The sequence below is a fragment of the Stenella coeruleoalba genome (genome assembly GCF_951394435.1).
Source record: "Stenella coeruleoalba genome assembly, chromosome: 5".
NCBI lineage: Eukaryota > Metazoa > Chordata > Mammalia > Artiodactyla > Delphinidae > Stenella > Stenella coeruleoalba.
This window is the reverse complement of record NC_137150.1, coordinates 103,104,131-103,124,245: the sequence shown is the minus strand read 5'-3', so window position 1 is coordinate 103,124,245 and position 20,115 is coordinate 103,104,131. Positions and strand designations below refer to the sequence as shown.

Here is a 20,115-nt window from a genome sequence, read left to right as displayed (position 1 = left end):
AAATACTTATAAACATGATATGTGTCTTTTATTTACTTGGTTAAGGCCACTCTGTGACACATAACTGTCCAGAGTATTGATTTTTAAAACTCAATGCCTTCTGTACCCCAAAGCATACTTCTGTGCTTTGTTAGTTATATAAGTTTAATATTTGGCACATCACATGATATTTAATTTTAGTAAGTCTCCATAAGTTATTCGGGTTTAAGCACAGGGCTAAATGTTTGGGAGGGAAAGATAAGCCAAACCAGAGACCATACAGGGGAGAAAGGATAATGAACAAAGAAATAAATGAAAATGTCTTCATAAAATAAAAATGGATATAATAATGATTATAACATAAAGACAGTATGTTCCTTAAGGACAGGTACCATTCCTATCCCCTTCATTACTACATTATCAATATCGAGCTTGGCACATAGTAGTTACTCAATAAATATTAATTAAATATTCTTCAAATCATATATATAGGATCTAATGAGAACACTATTTCATAAAAGAAAAATTAAAGAAACATTTATTTACATACATGTACCCTTGAATTTTTTTTTCTGTTGCTGCCTGCAATCTTTCAGTACAAACAGGAATCTTTCTGAAATATGTTTTAGTAGTCAAAAACTTATAATATAATGTGTTACTCTCTGCACATGTAGCCATATCCTATATAAATTCATAAGAAAAAATATATCCCTTTATAATCTTTTGGGAAATATTCACTGTTCATTCACTCAACAGAGGTCATCTTCTTCAGGCTTCTCTTCTGGATCTCTGCAGTGGTCTTTCTAAAGCCCCTCCTTTGCCTTCTCTTTGGAGAACCAACTCCCAGTCCGGAGTAAACCATGTGCCTCTTTTCAGTAATTTCTCACGGTAGCAAATGAAATAAACACATATCAGCTGATATTCCCAAATTGGCCCAGGCCTTTCTTTTCTAAGTAACTGCTCACATCCCTGCTGCTCAATGCCCTACATTCCAGCCTAAGTAGAACCCAGTTCCTTAAACAGGTTCTGTCCTCACATGTCTTCCTGTTGGCTCACACTATCTCTTTCAGTGTGTCCCCATATTTCTACCTGTAGAAGTTCTAGTCATCCTACCTTTCCATTTCTTCTTTAATGCTTTCCTGGAACCTCCTTCCAGCAGTATCCTTCCTTTCCCCACAGCTCCTTGCAACACCTCAAGTAGACAGCATATCATCATCTGCCTTCAGTGATACTTATACCTCTCCCTCCAGCATCAACTCCTGAATAGCAAAAGTCACATTTTACTTATCTTTACTATCCACAGTTTTTCACTTGAGCTTTGCATATAGAAATATTTAATAAATGCATGTGGAATCAAATAACACTGCTATTATAGAGGCATCTTAAAAATCACAAATCATTACAGAAATCACAGTAGGAGACTACCAAATTACAGCAAACTCTAAAATTGTAGCATGTCTAAAACCAGTTGTCTTATATTTATACCAGGAGAAATATGTGATTGGAGGTAACCCTCCCACACACACTGTTTACATATTTCTGTAATGCACACGTTTTGCATTTACCACCAGATGCAAAATAGAAGACCACTATGATTAGATTTATGTTGTTTATTATAATAATATCTTACAAATCTTTGTGGGAGGTGGAGGATGAGGTTATTCAGGTGAGCTTCTACATAAGGCACATCTGGGCCTCGGCAAATCCGGAATCAAAAAACAGATGGGATGAGGGCTGAGCAAAAGGTCCTTCTACAGAGACAGAGGCAGGGCTATCTGTAAACTTTAGACATAGTTTCTGGGGAGATTCAGAAGTCTTGCAAGCTGATAGTGGAGTATGCTCTCAGGTCAAGTTGAGGTCAAAAGTTGGCCAAGAGACATAGAACATTGGTTCCCAACCTTAGGGAATCACCTAGGCACATTCTAATCACCTAGGCAGTGTAAAAATAGCTTGAATAGGCACCTATGAAGCAGTATTTTAAAAAAGCTCTCTGGCTAATGCTTAACCAAAAATAAGAACCTTTGAGGTAAGGAAATTAGACAGACTGTACTCAGAAATATGGGATATTTGTCCACAGGTGCAAAGATGTGGCAACAGCCCTGAGATCTCAATACAGTACCACTAAATCAATCCCAGCTGGTAGGAGCATAACTAAAATTAAAGCCCTAAAAATGGTGAAGCTGAGGATGCCCTAGTTCTTGTCTCCGTCTAGGGGTTTTAGGAACTGAGAAGTACTAAGACTGAACATGGAAGCTTTGTGTGTATGAGGTGCTGGGTAAAGACAGAGAATCCAAGGTAGGGGCTGATGGGGTCCCAAGGACCCCCACATGCTCAAGCTTTCAGAAGACACTTCCTTGAATAGCCTGTGTCTTGTTCTAACTACAGAATGTACCAGAATGTACCTAATATCTGAACAGAGATCATACATTTTCCTGGTCCTAACTCTCTCTCCCTCTCCGAAACCCTGTGTTGGCTCTCCTCAATAATAAGCTCTGGTCCTTTCACTAGTTTCCTAGTTTTCCAGCTCTTTTCAGTATACTTTACCCAAACTAGAACATTGTCCTCTCTATTTTCCACTAGACACTTCTAATACCATTATCACATTTATGCTAAATACTTATGAGTTAAAGATGGGTGGGAGAATGGATAGTAGTCGTTATTATTAAGATTACTGGACATACCATCTGAGGCATGTACCTTCTACGCCTTTTTATCTTTAGACTCTGGCCTGCCTCTTGTTACTGATGCTAGATTTTCAATATCAAATTCCCATCTCCTCTCTCCTCAATCCTCTGGTTACAAATGTATTCCTCTGATTTGACCCCAAATCATCATCAACTGCAGCAAAACTCCCCAAACCCCAAAATTCTATTTTTCATTTGTCTCGACAGTTTTATTTTACTCTACCTTTTAACGTGATACTATTACAAATGTGTGTGTGTGTGTGTGTGTGTGTGTGTGTGTGTGTACTTTTGAGACTTATGGGCTAAGAAAAACTATTTATGAATAAATGGAAATATAATGATTTTTGTAGATATATCTGTGCCTGACACTTGACAGTAACATCCTTCCTGTAAGTGATTATGCATTGCCATGCTTAAAATTCTGATGCATGGTAAATGTCCAAATATTTCTAAGATGAACACTGCATTTCGAAATAGCTATGATGTGTACAAAGAGAAAGAAACATAGGAGTAAAAACATGAGTGGAGAAGGAATAACATGAACCAATTTAATATCACTTATAATTATTGAGCACAAGATTAGTCATCATTAGCACTTTGTAAAGTACCGAACTATGTGCTTCTTATTAACCACTGAATTACAAATGTAATATTGCAAACATAAGAATATTGGTTATCATTTTCTTTTTAGTATCATCTGAAAATTTCTAAGAAACTGGTTTAAACCTTATAAGGTAAATCATGAAGTTATTTTTCTCACTTTCTTAGTATTTTTTTATGTTAGCCAATGCACTAAATGTAATGTAGGTTCTCCCTCTCTTAAAGAAAATGTACACATTTTCCTCCTTAATCCCTATTGGCAAGTAGCTAAAAATGTATCTAAGAGTAATTAATATCAACAGTGAGTATAAATCTTTAATTACTATAATTGAGGTTTATCAAAATGAGAGTTTTTAGGTTAAATGCCGATTAATTGTTAAAAATATGTTTTCCCTCAAAATACATGTTTGACTCAGTGACGAGGAACTGTTCTATCTAGTAAATATAAATTGATTCTCCTTTACACCTTACACTGTATTTTGATGATAAGGAGGCTCACTGTGCTTATGCTACAGGGAATAGATTTCAGAATGACCCTTCTAGGGAAAAGAGATATGGACATGTGGTTTTCTTATAGTTGTATGATCTGGAAAAAGAAAAAAAAAAGCCAACAAAGCAAGAAATTCAGCTCTGGTCTCTGTGGTCTAATGATAAAAGCTTATAGTAAGAATCTGGGAACCACGCTAAATACCAGAATTATTGATTTTGGGGAATTTGAGCTTTAGAAAGAATTTGAGTTCTTACTAGTTCTGTGTCCCCTTCTGCTGAAGACAATGTTACTGCTGCACACCCCTTGAACCGATTTTTTTTTAAGGATTAGAAAAATGAAGAGATAGATGCCTTGTACCTCCCAATTCTATATGTCACCAATTCTTTGTTGCCCATTTTCATTGTCCACATTGGCCTTGGGGCAATGACTATGACAGTATGTTATCTCTAATAATTTATGAACATATCCATTAGTTCTTGGAATAGGAAGATAGGGTAAATATGAGTATTCTTTAAATTTATAAAATGTAAGCATTACAACAGCAACTTTAATTAATGATTCCTGTTGTTGCGTTGCTGTTGCAAAAATGCTCATTTAGGAATTTTATTTCCACTGTCTAGTCCTCAGCAAATGCTAGAGTCTGTTGTTTTTTGCAAGTGGTCTGAGATGGCAAGCCACCATCACTTACAGGCAATATGGTCTTCATGACAAATTAATGAAGTGACAGTTGCTCTCTGCAACCTTTTCATGTGCAAAGCATGCTGGTGCTGTTTGCATTATCTTCTTGCAATTTGTACCTCTGCATTCAAAGACTTGTGATAGCTTGCCAATTAGAGTTGAGAGGAAAATGTTAAATACAGTGAGATCTCCATAATTAAAATCATATTTTACATTGAATTATGAGAATCTTTACATAGTGTGATTTCTGTTTGATGTCTAGTAAAATGCTGTCCATAGCAGGAGAAACTTGCAAATGATTCATCAGTCGAAGTACAATCTCATATCTATTCTGATAAGGAAATCTTGAACTAAAAATTTTTAAATCAGTTGGTTAATTTTTAAATAATTATGTCCATGACTTAATGTTCTATAAAATGCCCACAGAAAACATTTATTCTCTGAAGATTTTGTTAGCTCTGTGCTTTACAATGCCATTGTAGAACCAATGTAATGGGAGTAGAGAAGATACAACGTAATACTAACTTTTTAACATCACAGTTTTTCAGAGCTCCAACTCAGTTCACTCTGTTTAATTTTTTCTGATATTAAAGTTATAAATTAATTTTGTTTTGAATGTGACTTTATTATTATAGGCACCTAAGTGTAAAATCCTCAGAACTGAGAATCTCATGTATACTTTTCTTCTTTAAAGCTCTCCGTATAATACATTTATAGAGTGGATGTTTGAAAATGATATATTGGTTATTATTAAAAATACAGTATGAGTATTTTCTTATATTAAGATATAGATATATCTTGTATATTAGAGCTAGGGTTTTCTAAAATAATCAAAATTTGTTCCTTTGTTTGATCTTGGGCGTGACAATGAAGACTAGCCAATTTTGCTCCAGAAAATGAGTGCCTCTCATATTCCAGACCCTGAATGATCGAAGTTATTAAAATAAGTGCTATTTAATTATTTGCTTTTGTTTTGCTCTTAGATTGGTAGGAGAGCTAAGGGGAATAAGGAGTTCTAAAACTGTGTTTCTCACACTGGTGGGGTCCACTAATTGCTTTTGATATTCAAACACCCTAATGTAAATAATTATTTTCTCCTCTAATGAGGTTCAAAGGCCAAATAAATGCCATATTTCTTTGCTTTTGGTTACCATCAAATTAAAACAAATAACATTTTATCTCATTTTGTGACTAGAAGTTGTAGATTGGCATTCCTATGTGTTTTTAATAAATAGAAAAAATGTTAATACACTTTAAATGCCATTGATTTAGTTTAAAAGTATTTAAAACTTACTCCTTATGAAAATAAGTAACTCTCTTAATGGAGAAAAATTTAGGAACCCATTTCTAATGGGCTTCAGAAGGATTTCATTTATTTATTTATTTACAAAATTAAAATATATTCTCTAAGAACTTTATATTTTCTTGATTTATTCCTACATATATTGAAAGAAAAAAATAATTTTTATGCATCTCCCAAAAGGTGAAGTTGTGTGCTGCATATTATAGAGGATATGAAGAGGTCTAAAATCTAACAAATGCATATGAAACAAAATTAAACTAATCTAAGCATGTATCATGAACTAAATTTTATAAAAAAGGTATTTAATAAATATCATATAAAGCAGAAAGTTTCTTAAGCATGGCAGGGTTATGGGAAACATCAAGGAGAAAAGAGCACAGACCAGTGCTCTCTTTTCTTTATAGCATAAAAAAAGAAGATCCAATATTTCTTTTGAAAACAGTAAAAAATGTTCACATTGACAAGAACATAGTATGTGCATAAGTGGAACATATAATTCACTAATCTCAATTCAAACTTTTAGAAAAAATTAAATGTAGGTTGGGACCAGTTTTTGGAAAAACACAAATACCAAACTAAAGAGTGTGAAGTTATTGCATAGGTAATGGGGAGCCATAGAAGATTAGAACTCTAGTATGACATGGAAAAATATGTATTTTCCTGGTAGCAATATAGGCTAACCTGGGCATGGTATAAAGAAAGCATAGACACAGGAGTAATAGAAACAGATGGTATAATAGTTGTAGAATAATAAGTAACACAAACAATGTGTTGCTAACTTAAAAACTTCTCAAAACCTGTCTAAGGATCAAAGACAGCACTGCTTCACTGTTCTAAAAAGTCTTGAAACTTTTTTAAGCAGTTTCTGCTCATTTATTTTGTGTTTCTTGTGATTCCATTGACACCCTCATCTTATGTGCACTATTATTCATCATGCTTAACTCATTAATTCTGCCTCTCTTTTTTTCTTCTTTGATTCTTCAAGTGGGAAGAGATCAGCGGTGTTGATGAACATTACACACCCATCAGGACTTACCAGGTGTGCAATGTCATGGATCATAGTCAAAATAATTGGCTGAGGACAAACTGGGTCCCCAGGAACTCAGCTCAGAAGATCTACGTGGAGCTCAAGTTCACTCTCCGGGACTGCAATAGCATTCCATTGGTTTTGGGAACTTGCAAGGAGACTTTCAACCTATACTACATGGAGTCTGATGATGATCATGGGGTCAAATTCCGAGAACATCAGTTTACAAAGATTGACACCATTGCAGCTGATGAAAGTTTCACACAAATGGATCTTGGGGACCGTATTCTTAAACTCAACACCGAGGTTAGAGAAGTAGGTCCTGTCAACAAAAAGGGATTTTATTTGGCTTTTCAAGACGTTGGTGCTTGTGTTGCCTTAGTGTCTGTGAGAGTGTACTTCAAAAAGTGTCCGTTTACAGTGAAGAATCTGGCTATGTTTCCAGACACAGTACCCATGGATTCCCAATCCCTGGTGGAAGTTAGAGGTTCTTGTGTTAACAATTCTAAGGAAGAAGATCCTCCCAGGATGTACTGTAGTACAGAAGGTGAATGGCTTGTACCCATTGGCAAGTGCTCATGCAATGCTGGCTATGAAGAAAGAGGTTTTATGTGCCAAGGTAAGAGTCTTCTCTATTTTCCCTGCAGTGGTATTTCTTACCTGTGAATTTATGGTAGAGTAATTGAAAGAAATGAACCCAACCTGAACTCACTTGGCAGCAAAACATGCCTCAAACTGAACAGAGTCTATTTATAGACTAAATTTATCCATCCCACTTGATGTGATGATTCATAATTTGATGTAGAAATATTAGCATGTTTGATTATGTGGTGCTGGCCTACACCTCACTAGACGAACTGAAAGAAAAAAAGTCTCTGTCTCTTTTATGTAGAGGGAAGAAATATCATTGGCACTCAGCTAATCTGAGTCTAACAGAATTAGATCCTGCATTGACTATTTACATTTGTGCTCATCACTCTCATAGCAATAGGTAATTCATTGCTATAAAATATAGTATTTTCTTCAGTGACACCTGTGCTTAAAATACGGGTTTACTTACAAAGCATTAGTGTTTAATAAAAATTATTTTATTTAAAAATCCAGGTTTGGTCCTTCAGTGTTTAATGTATAGAGGAGTAATGTAAAAATTTTTAAATTTTGATTCATGATTTGGCCCTTTTGGCTGCTCAGGAGGATATATATATATGTGTATATATATATACACATATATATACCACATCTTAGGTGGGAATGCATATTTGATCCTTTATATAGAATCAGAGAACCTGAACTGTGTTATCAAGTTGATTTTTATTAAAAATCTCTTTGCACTTGAAGTAAAATCAATTAAAGATAATCTTTTCCATAGAAGATTATATCAGATGATAAGTTCCACTTAATCCCAAAATTTGTTGTTTAGCATTAGGCAAGGTTTTGTGTTTAAGGACACAGTGAAATTATTATTAAATTTTTAAATGTATAAATACACAGGAGAACTTAAGTAACTAGTCCTTGAAATCTAGTCTGTGTTAATACCTTTGTTTGCTGTTAAACTCTGTCAAAAGAATTGAGTTTGATATTCTACTTGTGGCCATTCAGTAGGACTCAAGTTCATGTGGAAGAAATGAATCTACGTTATACATAAATTGACCTTTCTAAGAATCTGAACAGAATATAGCATTTTGCTTTTGACTATAGGTAGTTTATAGAATTTCTTTTTAATGACAGCAAATGGTACACTCTAGTCTGATATTTCTCTGTGTTATTTAGATCCTTGACAAGAGCCATCATGATACTCTTACTAAGTATGGCTTTGAAAATTCTAAAATTGGAACAACATACTAGCTACTACTTGCTTATGTATATTCATGAGTGGAGAGAAGTCTCAATAGCCTTTATATTCCACTTTGAATTACATTTTATCACTATGGTATTGTTTGTGATATATTTGTGTGATTTATTTTAAATAAAATAATAAAGGCCTAGATCAGGAAGATGAAAAATTGTCCATTCCCTCCAGTTTGGTTTCTACTGATGCAGTCTCTGATGTCCACACCAAGAAAGGAATAGTGTGTCCCTGTCTCAACAATATATATCAATATATGTTGAGCTATCTCATAAAATATTCCATTGAGCAAGAAACCTAAGCATTGTTTGGATGTTTGGGTTTTAAATAATTTTATATGATACTTTATATTTCATTCAAAGTTACAAGAAATAGAAAAATAAGTATCAGCAAGTAAATAGAATCATAAAAATGTTAATAAAAATAAATAAAACATACATATAATTAGCCTATATTACATGCTGTCTTGAGGACAAAATAACTAGTAGAAGAATTTAAAAAAAGAGTCACATTAAGTTGTTTTCAGAAAGTTCACAATAGATTCATAATTGCTTCTGTTTTTAACCTCATTTTAATTTACTGAACCACTTCTTTAAAGTAACTATTATTCTACTCAGTGGTACCCTATGTTAAAATTACTCCTGGAGATAATATTTATGTCAAATTTTTACATCCTTGAGTCTTATAGTTTATTATATTGAAGGACATTAATAGCACCTCCTTGATATAGTGATGCTATATTATCACAGACTTTTTCAACATTTAAAAATACTGGTTGCAGAATAAGAGATACGTATGCGTAAATAGCATAGAATTTTTTATTCTAAGAAAAAATCTTGAAGATAAACCAATAAAAATAATTATAGTAGAATTAGAGATAGCACATGAAATGGGATATGATTGGGACTGACTTTTCAGTGATGTAACTTAAAGGTGCAGCTTGTTCTTATGGTTATATCTTGACATTTGCTGATGTTGCCAGGTGAATTTTGGCTTCCTCTCTTTTTGTAATAAGTAAAGAAAACCTTTGTGTACTCAGATTATTAGACGATGTGACAAGGTATTCTATTTCTTGCTGATTTACATGTAGTACCTAGTCTAAACCAACTTTATTTTAACAAATATTTCTTTTAATAGGTCAGTTTAGTGCATAGTCTACTATGTCTTAAAAATCCAATACTCAACCAATTAATTCTGGCCTGGTATCTGTAATAGAGTAAGCCATCATGGCTTGAGACTTGTAATTTTGCTGTTGTTGTCAGTGGTAGTGATGGTGTTTGTTATGCTTTCCTTTTTTAATTTTAAAAATTCGGTTGGTTTTTAATAAGCTTGTGGACTAGTCAGAATAGCTTATGACTCTCACAAGTCATTGTTTTATCAGCAGTACTTCAATTCAGGCACACAAAAGGAATGGTAATACTTAGAAAAGATACAGGTGAAAAAGATAACTAAATAGATTTCCTGTATTTCATGAGTTCATTTTTGTTTTGTTTTGTTTCGTTTTACAAAAGGATGGAACAATACCTTGACATACACATAGAGCCAGATTTTAAACACCTCAGGATAATTTTATAACACGATGATCAGCAACCATAGGCTTCCAGTTACCTAAAGCAGAGGAAAACAAGACTCATTCACTTTGTTTCAACAAATATTCAAGGAGCATCTACTTCATTCTGAGAAGTGTAGTAAGAATTCAGAGGTTTTTAAAAATATTCATTAAGCACTTATTGGATGCCAGACACTGTGCTCATTTGCTAAGTTATGCCCATGATTTATCTCATTTATCCTTCAAAATAACCTATAAGTCATCCTTATTATTATCTCCATTTTTAAAATGAGAAGAAAAGCTTTGATAGGTTAAATATCTTGCCTTAGGTCCCTTAGTGAATGCTGAAGTTGCAATCTGAAACCAGGCAGTCTGATTCTAAAGGTTGCAGTTGTAATCTCAACCCACACTTCTTCCCTGTGATTCAGTCCAGTGGTGGCAGAGACCAGGAAATCCCATAGGTACATAGATTCTACTGGAGTTAGAGTACTGTGTATTGAAGGATGAGTAGGACCATAGAGAATCAGCACAAAGTTAACCAAGAATCTGTCAATATAAGGTTCATCTGTTTCAGTTTATTTATCACATCTTTCTGTTTCTAGGTTTTTAAGAAAGAAGAATTACTAGCCAAAATGTCATGGGAAAACTAAGCTTAGCCCAGGTGATGTCTAACAAAATTTGGATATGTGGATTGACAAACATCTTAGATATGCCAAAAAGTCTACCAAATTTAATTCAATACCTGTAACCATCTGTAAGTTCTATGTAATAATGTACCAGACACCGGAGAAACATAGATGAATAAGTCAGCGTATCTCCCTTCTAAGAGCTCACAATCTAGTATGAAAGACAGATAAATAAATGAATAATTTTATTGCAAGACAGACCAATAAATCTTCTACCGGGTACAAACTGCCTTGGCAGGGTAGGGGAAGGAGAGATTAATTTTGAGTATTTCAAAATTAATAGTGGAAATTGTTTATTAATAACGAGAAGTCTCTGCATTGAGAGTTTTGGACTCATCACTATTGTGCTTAGCAACTTTTGGGGTAGGGAGAAAGGGCTAACTAACTTACCCAGCTTATGCATTCCAGAAGGTGCAGTTTATAATTTGTTTATTAAATCATTATCTCAAAAGTCTCATAATGTGTAGAAGTCCCATTAAAGTTTTGCGTTCTGAGCTTGTTCCATAGGGAGGCCTTATAAAGGATCTAAATTTCTTAAATAGGTCATTTTCTGAGTTTAGTAATGAAATATTCTGAATTATTTATTTCACTCTACATGGATATTTGGGATAGTTAAAGTTCAGTGAACTAAATGATGAAAATGAGACAATCTCTGTTTGATAGGAAAAATATATTGTTAAAAATATTCTGTAGTCAAAAAACTCATCCATCAATTTCAGAACTATAAATAAAACCAAAGTTATCTTTATACAGGACCAGAATTTTAACCATGTCATTATACTTCTCTTGTATTTGATGCAAACTTTAACAATAGTCTAGTTTTCCTGAAATGAGAAAAAGTAGTAAAGTTGTGCTTTGACCATTTATTCAATTATTAAACATTTATTGAGCCTCTACTATGTGCCAAATTCTGCTGAGCGCAGTAGAAAGAGAAAGATGAACATTATCACTGCTAAACTAATTTGGTTTATAATTCAAAAATGTGTGTGTGTGTGTGTGTGTGTGTTTGTGTATTTTAAAATGTTTTGGTCTCTGCCTCCAAAGGAACATATGTTTTTAAGTGAATTATTAAACAGATCTAAGTCAATAGTTTAAACTTAAAAAGAAGTTATAAGTGTGTTGAGGGAGGAAGTATTTGTATGTGAGGAGATGAATGACGGGAAAATAAAATTTTCTGCAATAAGATGCTTTATGTTGCTGATCTTCTGTTTCTTTGCTAGAGAGGATGGGGAAAAGTAAGAGTAGAAGATGATGCAGCTCTCTCTTTCAAGGACTGGTTAGAGAGAGGAAATAAGGCAATGGTGAAAGAAATATTAGTAACTAAAGCATCATTTAGGAATTGCATACCAAGTAAACTGGAAATACAGGAAAAAGCACCTACAGGAGGGTAGAGAGTATTTATTATAACGAATTTGGTAAGATAGAAATGCACATAAAAGTAACCACACAAACTTAAACTAAGAGGTAATATAAACATTAGTAAGGAAAGTAAGAAGTCATGCATCAACTTGGTTCTAGCAATTTCTCTAATATATAATTTTAAAATATGGCCTTTCTTTAAATAAGTTATCTCTCGTGGCATCTCTTTTAAGTTACTGTGTGTGTGGCTTAAACCTTATTTGGGCCATGTTCCTGAGATTTGGGCAAACTTGCTGAATGTTGAGAGTATGGTCAAATTACAGGTTGAGTTGTTATTATAGGATGTCAATAAACCTCTTTTTAACCAGATTGAAAAATTAAAATTATGAGACTTAATCATTTGCTTTCAGTCATTGACAATCAAGATTTACTTGGTTCATTTCACTTGAGAAATCCTTCTTACATCTCAGCATAACACTTTTCACTTTTTAAGATTGGAGGTGTGGGGAAATTTCACGTTAATACATAGGGAAATTTGTGTTGTGTGTGTGTGTGTGTGTGTGTGTGTGTGTGTGTGTGTGTATATATATATAAAATCCTAGCTAATGAATTATGTTATCTGTTTTAATTTAGTTTGGAGAGAAGAAATGAGAATGCTAATGGCTTTTTATATAGTCAATTAATTACATTTCAGGCAGATACCAGGCAGTTACTATAAATATTCCTTCCTCCTACAAACTTTGTTTAGCTTAATGTACCAAATACCTTATTAATGTCACTGAAGAATCTGTTGCCCTGTGTTTTATCTGTGTGTGTTCATTGTGGAATGCTAACTTTATTCCTTGTTCTTGTACATTAGCAACTGAGTAGAAAAGTGTGTTTGATGTGACATATGAAGACATCTAGATTTCTTGATGGTTATCTGTAATTATGTTTTTTTCACCTACCAACTCTTACTCTTTATCCATGGCTCTGTCTGTTCAGAAAGTCTCTTAAAGAAGCAGTCAAGGGCTTCCCTGGTGGCGCAGTGATTGAGAGTCCGCCTGCCGATGCAGGGGACACAGATTCGTGCCCCAGTCTGGGAAGATCCCACATGCCGCGGAGCGGCTGGGCCCGTGAGCCATGGCCGCTGAGCCTGCGCGTCCGGAGCCTGTGCTCCGCAACGGGAGAGGCCACAACAGTGAGAGGCCCGTGTACCGCAAAAAAAAAAAAAAAAAAAAAAAAAAAAAAAAGAAGCAGTCAAGCCTACAATAACAATGATTTAAAGATTCTGCTTGCTCTGACAGAGGAGCTAAAGAAAATTGAAAACCTTAGATGTTTCTTAGCACCTACTTAGTCTTTGCGCATCTTCTAGAAGTACGAGGTGTTCATATGTTTTAATGAATTCAGAAGCATTTCTTTACAGTTGTTTTCAGGCTGGAAGTTTCTTGAGGGGAGGAACTACATCATGTCTTTTTAAAGGACATTGTGCCTACAACCTAGCAGAGTATAATTGATGAAGTTTTCAATTTGATACATACTAGATTAATAATTATTGGGAGATTTCTATGCCAACTATGCATTCTTGGAATGTAAGTTCTGGAGAGAACATACCTCGCATTATATATCTTGGAATCCACTAGGTTCTTAAGAATATCTTGCACATAAAGATGTATATCTTATCTAATTTTAAATGAATGCATTTGACTATTAGGTCACATACAGTTGCAACACACTAAGACTGGAATCATCTGAACTACCATTATAGTAATAAATAGATTATGAAAAGTAATAACAATACGTTATATAGTAGCCAAGAGAATACTTTTTCTCTTTTGTGAATTTATGATGAATATTATTTTTCTGGCTTGCAAAAATCAATTTCCACTAGTTTCATACCTATAATAAAGCAAGGCTCTAACTACTTATGAAGATGCTAAAATAACTTTATCCCTTAATTTTACACACTTAGTACTTAAGGCATTTATTCATCCTGTAATGACTGCACTGAGATTATCAGACTTCTTACCTTGATCTGTAAAAATTTTATTCATGTTCCCTGAATTTAAAATGACAGCACTCCATTCCCACTTTGCCTTTAACTGTTGCATCCCATGACTTTTCAGACCAAAGAATTTATTTGAATAAAAATTATGTCAGTAAGTAAAAATGTAAATAACTTTCAAATAAAACAGATACGTTCTGACAGCTTTATATAATAGCTATAAAACCTTTAATTAATTCAAGTTTTTACATTTTCTCACCAATTTATATAATAACTTGTGGTAGTATTAACATGATTCAGAAAACTTCCTCAATTTTGTCCTCAACCTTCAGTTTGCATCTAATTGTTCATTTAGCCAAAGGCTCTTGTCACTGACAAGTGCTTGGGCTCAAGAGTCCCAGAAATGCTGTGTGGATAAACAATTTGAGCCCCAGTTTCCTTATCCACAAAAGGGGAGCAACAATATCTACCCCTTAGAATTGCCAGCGAATGTATACATAGCCCATTGCAGAGTATCTAGCACTGGGTAATAGTATTTGAACAACATCATTATTGTCATACATTAGTATCATTGGATTGTATAACCTTCCTTGCTCTCTTGTTTAAATCTGTGTTAAAACACTTACATATGACAGACACCAATTCAACAGTCTCTCTTCTAACTTAAACATTAGAACTTAGAGATACCTTGAGGGAGAGCAACTGTCTTTAATGAATTTACGTATATTCATTATTCATTAATTGGTTGTCCACCTTCTTCCAAACAGGAGTTTTCTTTTCTGAGGGGACATCATTTTTAGTTCCATTAAGCCTCTAGTCTGTTCAATCATAGGTGATATTTCCTCTATTTGTTGCTGTTGTTAGCTTTCATTTTCCATCCTTTTTTTTTTAACATCTTTATTGGAGTATAATTGCTTTACAATGCTGTATTAGTTTCTGCTTAATAACAAAGTGAATCAGCTATATGTATACATATATCCCCATATCTCCTCCCTCTTGCATCTCCCTCCCACCCTCCCTATCCCACGCCTCTAGGTGGTCACAAAGCACCGAGCTGACCTCCCTGTGCTATACGGCTGCTTCCCACTAGCTATCAGTTTTACATTTGGTAGTATATATATGTACCTGCCACTCTCTCACTTTCTCGCAGCTTACCCTTCCCCCTCCCCGTGTCCTCAAGTCCATTCTCTAGTAGGTCTGCATCTTTATTCCCATCCTTCTCCTAGGTTCTTCATGACCTTTTTCTTTTTTCTTTCTTTTTTTTTTTAGATTCCATATATGTGTGTTAGGATACAGTATTTGTTTTTCTCTTTCTGACTTACTTCACTCTGTATGACAGACTCTAGGTCCATCCAACTCACTACAAATAACACAATTTTGTTTATTTTTATGGCTGAGTAATGTTCCATTGTATATATGTGCCACACCTTCCTTATCCATTCATCTGTCGATGGACACTTAGGTTGTTTCCATCTCCTGGCTATTGTAAATAGAGCTTCAATGAACATTGTGGAACATGTCTCTTTCTGAATTATGGTTTTCTCAGGGTATATGCCCAGTAGTGGGATTGCTGGGTCATATGGTAGTTCTATTTTTAGTTTCTTAAGGAACCTCCATACTGTTCCCCATAGTGGCTGTATCAATTTACCTTCCCACCAACAGTGCAAGAGGGTTCCCTTTTCTCCACAGCCTCTCCAGCATTTGTTTGTAGATTATTTAATGATGGCCATTCTGAGTGGTGTGAGGTGATGTCTCATTGTAGTTTTGATTTGCATTTCTCTAATGATTAATAATGTTGAGCATTCTTTCATGTATCTGTTGGTAATCTGTATATCTTCTTTGGAGAAATGTCTATTTAGGTCTTCTGCCCATTTTTTGGATTGGGCTGTTTGCTTTTTTGATATTGAGCTGCGTGAGCTGCTTGTAAATTTTGGCAATTAATCCTTTGTCAGTTGCTTCATTTGCAAATATTTTCTCGCATTCTGAGGGTTGTCGTTTTGTCTTGTTTATGGTTTCCTTTGCTGTGCAAAAGTTTTTAAGTTTCATTAAGTCCCAGTTGTTTATTTTTGTTTTTATTTCCATTTCTCTAGGAGGTGGGTCAAAAAGGATCTTGCTGTGATTTATGTCATAAAGTGTTCTGCCTGTCTTTTCCTCTGAGAGTTTGATTGTGTCTGGCCTTCCATTTAGGTCTTTAATCCATTTTGAGTTCATTTTTGAGTATGGTGTTAGGGAGTGTTTTAATGTCATTCTTTTACCTGTAGCTGTCCAATGTTCCCAGCACCACTTACTGAAGAGGCTCTCTTTTCTTCATTGTATATTCTTGCCTCCTTTATCAAAAATAAGGTGACCAGGGCTCCCCTGGTGGCACAGTGGTTGAGAGTCCGCCTGCCGATGCAGGGAATGTGAGTTCGTGCCCCGGTCTGGGAAGATCCCACATGTCACGGAGCAGCTGGGCCCGTGAGCCATGGCCGCTAAGCCTGCACGTCCGGAGCCTGTGCTCTGCAACGGGAGAGGCCACAACAGTGAGAGGCCCACGTACCACAAAAAAAAAAATAAAAATAAAAAAATAAGGTGACCATATGTGCGTGGGTTTATCTCTGGGCTTTCTATCCTGTTCCATTGATCTACATTTTTGTTTTTGTGCCAGTACCATACTATCTGGATTACTGTAACTTTGTAGTATAGACTGAAGTCAGGGAGCCTGATTCCTCCAGCTCCATTTTCCTTTCTCAAGAATGTTTTGGCTATCCGGGGTCTTTTGTGTTTCCCTACAAATTGTGAAATTTTTTGTTCTACTTCTGTGAAAATGCCAGTGGTAGTTTGATAGGGATTGCATTGAATCTATAGATTGCTTTGGGTAGTAGAGTCATTTTCACAATGTTGATTCTTCTGATCCAAGAACATGGTATATCTCTCCATCTGTTTGTATCATCTTTAATTTCTTTCACCAGTGTCTTATAGTTTTCTGCATACAGGTCTTTTGTCTCCTTAGGTAGGTTCATTCCTAGGTATTTTATTCTTTTTGTTGCAATGGTAAATGGGAGTGTTTACTTAATTTCACTTTCAGATTTTTCATCATTAGTGTATAGAAATAAAAGAGATTTCTGTGCATTAATTTTGTATTCTGCTACTTTACCAAGCTCATTGATTAGCTCTAGTAGTTTCCTGGTAGCATCTTTAGGATTCTCTATGTATAGTATCATGTCATCTGCAAACAGTGACAGCTTTACTTCTTTTTCAATTTGGATTCCTTTTATTTCTTTTTCTTCTCTGATTGCTGTGGCTAAAACTTTCAAAAGTATGTTGAATAATAGAGGTGAGAGTGGGCAACCTTGTCTTGTTCCTGATCTTAGCGGAAATGCTTTCAGTTTTTCACCACTCAGGATGATGTTGGCTGTGGGCTTGTCATATATGGTCTTTATTATGTTGAGTAAAGTTCTCTCTATGCCTACTTTCTGGAGGATTTTTATCACAAATGGGTTTTGAATTTTGTCGAAAGCTTTCTCTGCATCTGTTGAGATGATCGTACGGTTTTCTCCTTCAATTTGTTAATATGGTGTATCACATTGATTGATTTGCATATATTGAAGAATCCTTGCATTCCTGAGATAAACCCCACTTGATCATGGTGTATGATCCTTTTAATGTGCTGTTGGATTCTGTTTGCTAGTATTTTGTTGAGGATTTTTGCATCTATGTTCATCAGTGATATTGGTCTGTAGTTTTCTTTCTTTGTGACATCTTTGTCGGGTTTTGGTATCAGGGTGATGGTGGCCTCGTAGAATGAGTTTGGGAGTGTTCCTCCCTCTGCTATATTTTGGAAGAGTTTGAGAAGGATAGGTGTTAGCTCTTCTCTAAATGTTTGATAGAATTCGCCTGTGAAGCCCTCTGGTACCGGGCTTTTGTTTGTTGGAAGATTTTTAATCACAGTTTTAATTTCAGTGCTTATGATTGGTCTGTTTATATTTTCTGTTTCTTCCTGGTTCAGTCTCAGAAGCTTGTGCTTTTCTAAGAATGTGTCCATTTCTTCCAGGTTGTCCATTTTATTGGCATATAGTTTTTTGTAGTACTCTCTCATGATCCTTTGTATTTCTGCAGTGTCAGTTGTTTCTTCTCCTCTTTCCCTTCTAATTCTATTGATTTGCGTCTTCTCCTTTTTTTTCTTAATGAGTCTGACTAATGGTTTATCAATTTTGTTTATCTTCTCAAAGAACCAGCTTTTAGTTTTATTGATCTTTGCTATTGTTTCCTTCATTTATTTTTCATTTATTTCTGATCTGATCTTTATGAGTTCTTTCCTTCTGCTAACTTTGGGGTTTCTTTGTTCTTCTTTCTCTAATTGCTTTAGGTGTAAGCATTTTTCTTCTTCTAAAGATTAGTAACCTTGATTTTTCCCATCTGGTATTTGACTCAGTCTCTTATTTTCTCTAACACAGGTCTTTTCCACCGATTTTTCAAAAGTGGCCTTGAATTTACACATAGACATTTTTATATTGTATACCCAGAAAGACTTTCAGATTTTAACTGATTTAAAAACATATAATTTAGGAAACAAGCAAACAATGACAATAGTAAAATAAAATTGCTACATTTCCAAAATGTTAAACCTAGAATTTTTGCCTACTGTTTTATGCCCTAACATTTTTTGTATACAAGACTAGATAGTTGATGAGGATATAATAATAAATAATGTTCTTTCCTTGAAGAAATCATGGGAATCAAAAATAAGTAATCAAGTAAGTAAAAATATTTGTCAAACCAATTTACTTGACTCTATATAGAAAAAAAAACAATATCTATTTGATTTACTTTAGGTATTTACTATGTTCACTTGAGAATCACCCAAATAGTAAAAAAAAAAAAAAAAAAAAATAGCAGTGGAGGAAACAGTATAAATTGTATGAAGTAAGTGCCAAATGTGCTTACATGAATTACTATGTGATATTAATGGAAACTTTCAGTCAAATTATGTCAACACGCTATGTAAACAGTAATTAACTAAAAACTTTCAAATATGAGAAAGAGAGGAAAAGTAAGGGAGTGTATTTGATTTGTGACTTAAGTATTGTAGTTCATCTTTCGTCTGTATAAAAACAAACAGTATAAATTTAAACCGTGGATTTGCAGGTTTAAGATACTAGAAAGAAATGTGGAATCTTTGTTCTGTATATACTACAAATCAGATTATTTTGAGCAGTCACAGACAATTTAATTGCAAACATACTTAGGAAAGATATAACTGCTGTTGAATTTACAGAGTAGAACAGAATGATATCTAACTATTTAAATACCTCATAATGAATAAGAACAAGTTAAATAATCAGCAATGAACCAACATAAAAGACCTTAAAAATCACAGGCAGTTTTATAGATGTTAACATTCTCACACAAGATTATAACTAAATAAGAATTACAGTGTTTTAGTAAAATATCGTTTATTTTACCTTATATGGATTATCTTTAGTTATATAATATCAATTATATTGTTCAAAGAGGAATAAATAGTAAGACATTTCTTCTTTCATTAAGTGTTTTACTACTCTTTATCCTAACCTGGATATATCAGTATTAAGGTATTTTCCTGAGGTTCTAACCAATCATCCCTTATCAAATAGCTATAGGGTATTTGCTTTTAGGATATAAAGTTCTGTTCTTTTTTTCTTTTATTTTTAACTATGATAAGGTCTTTGAACTTTCATATACTTCCTCTGGTCCTGTGTTTCAAAGCTGCACATAATAATTTAGGTAACACTGATATGCCAAATGTATAGTCTTTGGGGAACACAAATAATTTGCTCATTGTGCAGTTTGTTTGAGAGTCTGTCTGTGACAAGTATGGATTAAGGTTCCCAGGAGCGTGTTCACTATGAGAGTCTAAGACATGGAAAAAATAATGTCAGTTGCAGAAAGTAAAATAGCTCTGATTTTCC

The 20,115-nt window shown here is 34.3% G+C and overlaps 1 protein-coding gene across 4 annotated transcripts in view; it reads left to right on the top strand.

The window, feature by feature from the left end:
- The window catches only part of EPHA3 (EPH receptor A3), a 365,049-nt gene that overhangs the window by 87,137 nt on the left and 257,797 nt on the right, over positions 1 to 20,115 (top strand). For all 4 annotated transcript variants that reach the window (XM_079922037.1, XM_079922036.1, XM_079922038.1 and 1 more), the window contains exon 3: positions 6,720 to 7,380. In XM_079922037.1, the coding sequence (XP_079778163.1) occupies positions 6,720 to 7,380 (661 nt within the window). The remainder of the gene's footprint in view (positions 1 to 6,719; positions 7,381 to 20,115) is intronic.